At 48.0% G+C, this 10,465-nt stretch overlaps 1 protein-coding gene across 1 annotated transcript; it reads left to right on the top strand.

The window, feature by feature from the left end:
- The first annotated feature begins 3,481 nt into the window (after nucleotides 1–3,481).
- Nucleotides 3,482–6,658, top strand: LOC120861079 (peptidyl-prolyl cis-trans isomerase E-like). The gene is made up of 3 exons (XM_040236744.1): nucleotides 3,482–3,690; nucleotides 4,646–4,788; nucleotides 4,975–6,658. Exons 1-3 carry the CDS (start codon nucleotides 3,585–3,587, stop codon nucleotides 5,041–5,043), a joined length of 318 nt encoding a protein of 105 aa, XP_040092678.1. The 5' UTR covers nucleotides 3,482–3,584; the 3' UTR covers nucleotides 5,044–6,658.
- Nucleotides 6,659–10,465: the final 3,807 nt, after the last annotated feature.

Raw genomic sequence — 10,465 nt, 5'->3', positions numbered from 1 at the left:
AAATTATCACAGACTTAGCAGCTTACAAGAACATGAATTTGTTGTCTTAGCTGTTCTGACGGCCAGAAGTCCAACACGGGACTCACCAGTCTAAAAGAAGATGGTGGCTGGGTTACCACATTCCTTACTGGAAGCTCTACGGGTAGATCTGTTTCCAGAGACGGTCAGCTTGTTGACAGAATTCAGTTTCCTGCATCTGTAGATGAAGGTGCCCATTTCCTTGCTGGCTGCCAGCTGAGAGCTAGTCCCAGCTTCCAGAGGCTTGTGGCCCCCCTCCTTTATCATCACAGCCAGCAGTGAGTAATCCAGTCCCTCTCACGTTTTGAACCACCTGCCTCCTTTTCCATCCACTTTTTTTGGGCGGGTTGTGAGGGAGATGGAATATAATTTACAGTGTTTCGCTAGTTTTTGCTGTACAACAGTCCATCCACTTCTGACTCTCTCTTTCTGCCTTTAGCTGGGAAAGGCTCTCTGGTTATAGACTTGTGATTATACTAGGCCCACCAGGGTAATCTAGGCCACTCTCCCCATCTCAGTGTCCGTAACCTTAATCACATCTGCACAGGACCTTCTGCTGTGAGCAGCATATTCTCAGGTTCTAGGAATTGAAAGTGAAAGTGAAGTCGCTCAGTCGTGTCCAACTCTTTGCGACCCTGTGGACTATAGCCCTCCAGGCTCCTCCGTCCATGGGATTCTCCAGGCAAGAATACTGGAGTGGGTTGCCATTTCCTTCTCCAGGGGATCTTCCCGACCCAGGGATCGAACCCCGGTCTCCCGCATTGCAGGCAGACGCTTTAACCTCTGAGCCACCAGGGAACTCTTGGGACATGGACATCTTTGGGGAGCCATTATCGTACATACCACACCCATCAGTTAGGACAGTCCTATCTTTTGAAAAGTTTTCCTTGAATTATTTCTTTACTTTTATCCCTTCTGATTTTTCTCTACTCATATTTTGGAACCTTTTTAAGTGTTCTTTTTCATAGCATCCTGTGCTTATTTCATGCATGTACTATCATTTCATCTTGGGAGATTAGTATACTAAAATTTCTTTTTCCTCTACAGCTTATGTTTGAAATTACTTTTTTCAGTTGTTTTTTTTCTTCTTTTTGTTTGTTTTGTTATTGATCTGTTTGCTTGTTTCCGTCTTTGCTTTTCACATTAGATGCCTTTCTCATATATAAGACTAGGGTCCTTAAAATCTGCTTGGAAACTCCTTGGACATTGGTAAGGCTTGCTGACTGAGGCTTCCTCTATGAGGTGATTCTGATTGGACCCCGGATATCAGTATCCCTGAGTCATAGTCTCTAGGACAGAGCAGAGGCCTCAGAGAAGACTCTAGTCTCTTGCTAATGGTCCTATGTCCAGTTGTTTGTCGTGGAGGGTGGGAGGTTGTGGGAGCAGTATATGAACTTCAGTAAATCTCCATTGTCATCATGGTACCTCAGCCCTCAGGTATGTATAGAGCATCCCAGACCAGAGACCCTCTGCTTTAACCTGCTGGAGGGTTGACCTCCCACCAGCAGCCAGGGCTAGGGAAGAGAGAGGATCTGGGGGTTAGCTACTTTTTAAAGTGAGCTTTCAACCAGACTTACTGCTTTTAGAACCATCTTCATCCTTGTCACTGAGGTTTTGGAATTTCTGCAGCAGAAATCAGATTGCTTCTTGGCTTTATCAGCTTAAGCTTCAGCTTTGTTAGGTCTGCTCTGTCAGTTATGGCTCATCTGTTTGTCTTCTAGTTTCCAAAGATTTTTGTTGCTGTTGTCTCTTCTCTCGCTCCTTTTAGGGGATAGTCATTTTATCCATTTTTAAGTGTATGATTTACTGGCATTAATTGCATTCACAATGTTGTACAACCATCGCCACTATCTACTCTCAAAACTTTTGCACCACCCCTAATAGCAACTGTACAGTTCATGGAATTCGCCAGACCAGAATACTGGAATGGGTAGCCTTTCTCTTCTCCAGGGGATCTTCCCAACCCAGGTATCAAACCTAGGTCTCCCACATTACAGGCGGATTCTTTACTGTCTAAGCCATCAGGGAAGCTCAAGAATCCTGGAGTGAGTAGCCTATCCCTTTTCCAGTGGATCTTCCTGACCCAGAAATCGAACTGGAGTCTCCTGCATTGCAGGTGGATTCTTTACCAGCTGAGCTACCAGGGAAGCCCAATAGAAATTCAGGACTCGTTAAACAGTCACTCCCCTTTCTTGTCTACTCCCAGCCTCTGGTAATGGTTAACCTACTTTCTATCTCTCTGAATTTACTATTCTAGACATTTCATATACATGGAGTCATAACAGTAGTTGTCCTTTGATGTCTGACTTATTTCACTTAGCATTGTATTTTCAGGGCTCAGTTAGGTATCAGTATGGCTGGCTAATATTCCATTGTCTGGATAGTCCACAGTTTGTTTCTCTACTCATTTGTTGATGGACACTTGAACACTGGTTCCACTTTCCAGTTATTATGAATAATGATACTGTGAACATTTGTGTACAAATAAGTATTTAAATCCCTGTTTTCAGTTATTTTGGGTGCCTCTCTAAGACTGGAAATGCTGGGTTATATGGTAATTCTAGTTTGACTTTCTGAGGAACTACCAACTTACTTTCTGCAGGGGCTGCACCACTTTCCATTCTCATAAGCAATGTATAAGCATTCTAGTTTCTTTACATCCTCACTTGTTTTCTGTTTATCATAGCCATCCTGGTAGTTGGGAAGTGGGATCTCATTGTGTTTTTGATTTGTATTCCCCTAATCGCTAACGATGTGAAGCATCTTTTCATGTGCTTAAGGGTAGGGGCCATTTGTGTATCTTCTTTGAGGAAATGTCTGTGAAAGTCTTTTGTGTATTTACTTACTAGGTTGGTTTTTTGTTGTTGATTTGTAGGCGTTCATTGTATATTTTGGATATTAAACACTCGAGATGTGATTTGCAAATGTTTTCTTCCATTCCCTAAGTTGCCTTTTCATTTTGTTGAGAGTGTCCTTTGATGTTCAAAAGTTTTTCATTTTGATGAAGTCTTATTTGCCAATTTTTTGTTACTTATACTTTCAGAGTTGCAGTTAAGATATTGCCAAGTGCAAAGTCACAAAGACTTGACCTGTCTTTTTCTCTAAGATCTTGTTTGGTCTTTCTTTTTAAAAATTGCTTTACCACCAGTTTAGGGTGGAGCAGATCTAGAATGCATGTTTTCACGCCTTCTTTAGCTAGAATCCTTTCTAATCCTTCAAGATAATCAGTATCTCAAAGGTTTATAATGAACATGTCATATTTTGAAATGAAAATACGAACATTAAACAAATATAGCATAGTTTTTCAGAGTCTAGTTGGAGATCTCGTTTTTTGACCATGCCCCTGAGGCATGTGGAATCTCAGTTCCCCAACCAGGGATTGAACCTGTGCTCCTTCCTTGGAAGCATGGAATCTTAACCACTGGATCACCAAGGAATCCCCCCATTGGTTTGTTTTTTAATCAGGCGCCTTTTCCTTTCTCCCAGAGAACTTCCGCTGCCTGTGCACCCATGAGAAGGGCTTTGGCTTCAAGGGCAGCAGCTTCCACCGCATCATCCCCCAGTTCATGTGCCAGGGCGGTGACTTCACCAACCACAACGGCACCGGGGGCAAGTCCATCTACGGGAAGAAGTTTGACGATGAAAACTTTATCCTCAAACACACGGGACCAGGTGGGATCGGCTGGTGGGTGATGGTCGGCGGGCTGGGCTGGGGCAGGATGGCTGTGCAGGGGGGTGACAGGCTGTGCTTCTGGTCTCCTCGAGACCCCCACCCAGGGAATAGCGGGGAGGCGTTTGGCCTGGCTGGAGTGGAACGAGCCTGTTTCCATCACAGGGTCCACAACTGTGGGCGTAGCTTAAATTTTGTGGTCAGCCACTGTAAGCCCGCTCTTCTTCCCTCAACCCCGCTGCCTGCCTGTCTGTCAGACTCTAGTAAAAAATTTCAGTGGTTGGTTCCCCAGCAACTAGAAAAAAATACAGAACTGTACTGATATTTAAGACTGCAGTTCTTTAGGAGGCCCTCGGCAGCCACACTAGACAGAGCTCCCTAGTTCATGCTCAGTCCTGGTCAGAGACGGCAGTTGCCGCCTCACTCCCAAAACCTCCACATCACCCTCTGCCCCAGCTGATGCTTGGCCTCCCGCATCTGTCCACACCTGCCTGCACCGACTTCCCCCCAAGGGCAGGGGCTGAGCCACCTCCCCTCTGCTAGTGACCCGGACCCTCCCCACCCCTCGCCCTTCGGAACCTGGTTCTGCACTCGTGCCCTGCCGCTGCCTCGTGTAATGCCTGTCCCCTGCTCTGCTCGCTCAGCACAAAAGCACACGGTGTCGATCTTTTCTTTGACTCATGTCCCCCCTCAGCTATCACCCATGCCTCTGGTCCCCTTTTTAACCGAAACTTCTTGATAAAGTTATCCGGGCTCCCTGCCTTTGGTTCTCTCGGTCCCCCTCTAGACAGACTGCTCCCCTGAAGGCACTCTTCTCCACCCGGCCCATAGTCAGCTCCTGCTCCTCGTCCATTCGCCCTCCCATCTGCAGGTGCAGAGGCAGCATCTGCACTCCCTCCTCCACGCCCAGGACCAGCAGCCGGGTCGGGAGAGCTGATGGGCGCTTCTCTCCCCCAGGCCTGCTCTCCATGGCCAACTCCGGCCCAAACACCAATGGCTCCCAGTTCTTCCTGACGTGTGACAAGACGGATTGGCTGGACGGCAAGCATGTAGTGTTTGGGGAGATCACGGATGGCCTGGACGTCTTGCGGCAGATTGAGGTGGGTGGCTGCCAGGGCCCCTGGGGCGCAGCCATGAATGTGGGAGAGCTGAGTCGGGGCCTGGAGAGAGACAGCAAGCTGCTGTTGGGGGGGGTGGGGGGTGGGCAGAGGGGCGGGTATCCCTGAGCCACTCTTACTCTCCACCCTCCCTCCCCTGATTCCTCCTTTTCTGTTTGGCCCACAAAGGCCCAGGGCAGCAAGGACGGGAAGCCCAAGCAGAAGGTGATCATCTCCGACTGTGGGGAGTACGTGTGAGAGGGGAGCTGTCAACCCGGGGAACTGGCACCCCAGGTGTCCCGTTGGGAGGGAGCAGGGCTTCGTGTCGTGGCCCTTCCCCGGGGTCAGCATGGGGCAGCTCCTCTGCAGGCACAGCCTGCGCCTCCTCTGGTCTTCCTCAGGTGTGGCCTTGGGCCCGGGGCCGCCCTCCCCACCATGGACGGCTGTGCGTGGTCTTTCCAGGCCTTTGCTGCCAGGGCTTCTCGTGGGCCCACCTGTGTGACTCCTGGACATTTTCTTCGAGTAAAATAAATCCTAGTTTTTGTACTGCTGCCTCCAGCTAGTTCCTGGGAGTTGTCAGATGTCGCCTAAAAAGCTAAACTGTCCCCTGAGACAGGTTGGTGAGTGAATAGGGCATAATCCCTTCCCCACAGTTTTTCTTTTCTTCCCTTGGATGATTCCCTGAGATGCTAGGTGATATATCTTCGGGTCAGATACCCTTGTCAGACCACTGTCAAGACCGTGGGCATCAAAGACAGTGGAAAAATTCCTGTCTTCAGCGCCTCCACTCCCACATCACACTGCCTGCCAGCCCCAGAGCCAGTGAGTGTATCGCTCAGTCTCCATGATGCATTTGCTTATTTGCTCACTTTCATTTTACAGATTTTTTTAAATGATACTTTATTACTCACAGTGCCTTTTCTATACTAGGTACCTGTTTGTCAGGAGACAAGAGGTTAGCAAAACCCTTGGTTCTAATCCAGCCCACTACCTGGTTTTATGAGTAAAGTTTTATTGGAATAGTCAAAGCCATTGGTTGCCATATTCTTACTGCAGTGGCAGTGGAGTAATTGGTGGCAGATACCATATGGTCCCTGTATTAAGAGTTCTTCAGAGGAATAGAAGCCGTTGGATGTGCATTTGTGTACACAGAAAACGATTCATTATACAGGACTGGCTCTGCCATTGTGGGGGCTGACAAGTCTGATAGCTGCAGGACAGGCCAGTAGCCTGGAGCCCCAGGGAGAGTTGATGTTGAAGCTTGAGTCCAAAGACTGTTCTGAAGGCAGAATTCTTTCCCTCACGAAACCCTAGTCTGTCTGTCTTGAGGCCTTCAACTGATTGCATGAGGCCCACCCATACTGTTTGGGGGAGAGTCATCTGCTTTACTTCAGACATACTGATTTAAATGTCAGTCACATCTGAAAAATACCTTCACAGCACCATCTGGACTGGTGTTTGGCTAAAGTGTGGGTACCACAGCCTAGCTATAGACAGAAAATTCACCACCACCATCCCTCACTAGTTCCTCCAGGGCCAGGCCCCATCTTTGCTGGGTGTGGTGGCTGCACAGAGGAAGAGACCCAGGGTTGTGGCCCCAGGACTCTGTGGCTTGGGAGTTTCTCACAGCATGTCTGCTCCAGATGCTGCTGGCACAAAAAAAGACTGTTGGACCTACTTTTTAGTGGTGAAAGAGAGTTCCAGGTGATGGAAAATTAGAGAGCTGTATTTTCAAAATGTATTTATTACGGGGAATTATACCATATAATGTGGAGAAAGCACATCTAAAGTAGTTTATATAATACAGTATGATTACCATTTTGTACAAATACCTATCCATAATATGTGAACATCTATATTATATATATATATATATATATATATATATATATATATAAGAAAAAGGCCTAGAAATAAATTCAACAAAATATTAACTAGCATATTTTTATCTGACTTGTAGGATTATGGTGATTTGAATTGTATTTTATTGTTTTTGTTTTTTCCAAACTTTCCTCCAAAAGTGCATTATTGCTATAATAAAAGCACATTAAAAATATATATATATATATGGGTCAAGTGCTTCTAAAAGGCCTCTCCATGAGGAGTAACACTCAGGATGGACAAGCCCTGTTAAAATTGCCTAGAGGCACCTCGGCAGTGCTGCATGCCCTCAGCAGGCTCCTGGGAACAGAGCACGGTGTCACCACCCTGGCCACTGCCGCATAACCGGCCACTTGCCCAGAGGCCTTTAAAGCAGGTGAGAACACAAGTCCTGTCCTCAAAGGATTGTGGTGTGTAAATGTTTTAGGAAAAAGCACAGCTCTGAACAAACACCATCACCCACAAAATACATTCTCAGAAGAAAGTTTTAGTGACCAAGCACAGAAGGGGCTCAAAACTAGCAAATTCTTTTGTAATAATATCGACAGATACCAGTTGTTAGTAGAGTCTGCCTGCAATGCTGGAGACCCAGGTTCAGTCCCAAGGTCAGGGAGATGCCCTGGAAAGGGGAATGCAACTCACCCCAGTATTCTTAGGGGCTTCTTTGGTGGCTCAGCTGGTAAAGAATACATGTGCAGTACAGGAGACCTGGGTTCAATTCCTGGGTCAGGAAGATTCCCTGGAGAAGGGAATGGCAGCCCACTCCAGTATTCTGGCTTGGAGAATTCCATGGACAGAGAAGCCTGGCGCGCTATCGTCCATGGGGTTGCAGAGAGTTGCACACGATTGACTTTCACCAGTTTTTAGGTATTTAAATGCCAGAATGGTACTAAATGTGTACACAGATGATCTTTTTAATAGCTTGGAAGGAGAGAGCCACTATCCTGCTCTACAGAGGAGGAATACCCAGGATTCAAGTCCATTCGGCTTCAAAAATCTGTGCTCTTGTTCTGCCTGCTGCCTCTTTTCCTATTTCTTAGGAAATTTTCCAGAACATGTTACTAGCCTGCCTTCATTTGAAACAGTGAGCCTGGCGTGATGACGTGCTCCTGAGGCCAGGATTGCACTGCTGACAGCAAAACTTGTGCACTTCTCCTTTAGCTTTTTTCCCCCACATCCTCCTCAACTTCAGCTGTCAGTGACTTCTCATTGCTGTCAGGGGGTCTGAACAGACCACCTTTATTTATCCTTCTAGTCTGGCCAGGTAAACAAGCCAGGCCCTGAGCAAGAGAAAGAGAAATGGTGGGATCTCTCCTGCCACTGCACTGCTTGGCTGAGCAAAGATAACTCTCGGGATAAAATACATGGGCCTTGTGTTCATTCACTACTGTTCCACCGCTCCTATTTGATTTCACTTAGTGACTGGATGGCAGAAGTCGCTAGAAGTCTGTTAATAACACTGTTTTTCAGTTGTTATGGATGAAAAAGCAAGACTGTAGCTCTATTCCTGCCAAGCACTGCTTGGTTGGGAGGTGAGGTGTACTCAGTATCTGCCAACCTTTGGGTAACCGGACAGACATTCCTGGTGTACCCCTAACTAAGCCAATCACTGGCTGGGCCTAAAAATACCAAATTAAAAATCAGTTGTCAATTCTTCCATTTTAAAAGTAGTCATTGATAAGAGTTTCTTTGGTAATTTGTAGCTGGTGAGCTAACATGTTTTGACTTTCCTAATGTGCAATAAAAAATGAAAATTATCAATAATTTCCAAATAAAATTACCAAAATAATTGGCTAACTTAAGGTTTATACTTATTTTTCCCTGGTGGCTCAGATGGTAAAAAATCGACCTGCAATGCAGGAGACCTAGGTTCTGTCCCTGGGTCAGAAGATTCCCTGGAGAAGGGAATGGCAGCCCACTCCAATATCCTTGCCTGGGAGAATCCCACGGACAGAGGACTTGATGGGCTGCAGTCCGTGGGGTCACAAGAGCTGAACACGACTGAACGAGTAAGCCCATGCACAAGAGACAATCTTCGCTGTTGGGAAGAGAAAACTTAGGTAAGTCCTAGAATAAAAAATAGGGTCCACATTATGTGCCAGCTCGGATTCATGATGGCCACCTGAGCTTCATGTTCAGGGTTACCAGGCTGCCTCTGGGCTCAGTGTGAGAAAGCTTAGCAGACACAGTTTCCCAGGCTGAAGGCCCTTTGCAGATCAGAAAGCTTCATATTACAGATGGGAAATGAGGCCCAGAGGAGGAAGTCACAGTCACATCCCTAACATGTAGGCCAGAGCCTAGATCCCTACACCACTGGGGAGCTCACTGCCTTCCTGTGTCCATGGAGAGCGGCTCTTCTGTGCACTGGCTCCCAGAGCCCTTCCCAGGTCCAGGTGGAGGGGCTGCTGTCCTGCAGCCCAGCCCCCTCTCCACCCCTGCTGTGCTCCTGGAGCCCCTCAGGGCACAGAGTGAACTCCAGGGGTGTCATCCTGGGCTGTGCCTATGGGTTGGGGTGGGCCCAGGATCTGTTTTTAATGATATTTTGGGGTTTGGACAGCTGGGTTCTGTCTGCTCCACCAGGTAAATTACAGGCTTACCAAGTCAGAAATCAAATAAACGCTCCAGCTGCCGGTGGCCGCTCCAAGGCGAACAGTGGTTTCCGGGAACCTCCCCACCCAGCTCGGCCTAATTGCCACCTGTCACTCCCCTGGGACGGGGGCCTTTTCTTTGGCTCACAGGCCCCAAGAAACAGGATGGGACTCCAGAGCACACAGGGTGACGAAGACTTGTGTGACCAGTCTGTTTTTGACAACTTCTGGACACAGGTGCTGACCAGCCCTACCCTTTGCCCCACGCCTGGCAACAGGCCACCCAGTGTCCCTGGGTGCAGTGAATTGCTCCTTAGCAGGAGAAGACAGACAGTTTTCACTCTACATGCCAACTCTAATCTGTTGGTGGTGGCCACTTGAGTTTGGTGCTGATCACTTTGAAATTCTCTCCAGAGTTGAACGAAAAAATACCAAGGTTGATTATTGATGCCTGCTGTGCTGAAAGTTAAGAGAAACTGTCACCCTTGCTGGGCATTATCATCCTGGCCCACCCGATCTATCCACCATACTGGGCTCAGTGAAAAGGAAGTTTGTTCACAGAGCTGAACTGATGGTTCAACACAGTGACTAATAGATGGGGTCAATAAAGCCCCCAAGATTTTTTTTCACCAAAGTGTCCATTCAAGGCACGTCTTTCCCTGACAGAGACAGATCAAGGCAGGAAGACAGGAAAGGTAATTGACCCTGGCCTTGGCCCTAAATCATGCTATTCACTCAGCTCTTTCTGGAGGTGACCCACATGCCTCCTTGTGGCCAACGGTTTGGTCATTCAGATCCACAAATAGAAAACAGGATGACTCCACGCTCTGAGTGCCCAGAAATGCCCAGTTTTGCACCCGGGAGGGTCAGACAACTGGAGATGGACCAGGACCTGTCTGCACATCCCCAAACCCAGTCCTGGATGGTGAAGGGCCTGAGGTGGCCATCCTGGGCTCCAGGTGCCTCAGTTCACTCCACATAGCCCACAGCTGGGCCAGCAATGGACAAGAGTGGGTCCTCAGACAGGACTCTGTGTCAACCCCAAAGAACAGTCATTCTGAGCCTCTGGGGAGGGAGCTGGGGTAGAACCCTGCTGGATGACTGAGACCACGATGCAGGGTTCCACCGACAACAGGCACGCGATGGGGCAGAGGGGCCTGGGGAGGACCAGCCCCTGGCAGGATGTGGGGAGGGGAGGGGCGCCCTCGCGG

The sequence above is a fragment of the Oryx dammah genome, unplaced genomic scaffold (genome assembly GCF_014754425.2).
Source record: "Oryx dammah isolate SB20612 unplaced genomic scaffold, SCBI_Odam_1.1 HiC_scaffold_11226, whole genome shotgun sequence".
Lineage (NCBI taxonomy): Eukaryota > Metazoa > Chordata > Mammalia > Artiodactyla > Bovidae > Oryx > Oryx dammah.
Note: the sequence above shows the minus strand (reverse complement) of the source record. Positions and strands in the feature narration are given on the sequence as shown.

Excerpts from the sequence above, each read along its gene's own strand:
- LOC120861079 (XM_040236744.1), top strand. The coding sequence starts at position 3,585 with ATGTGCCAGGGCGGTGACTTCACCAACCACAACGGCACCGGGGGCAAG. Across the intron at positions 3,691-4,645 it reads CCTCAAACACACGGGACCAG|GCCTGCTCTCCATGGCCAAC; the intron begins GTGGGATCGGCT and ends TCTCTCCCCCAG. Across the intron at positions 4,789-4,974 it reads ACGTCTTGCGGCAGATTGAG|GCCCAGGGCAGCAAGGACGG; the intron begins GTGGGTGGCTGC and ends TGGCCCACAAAG.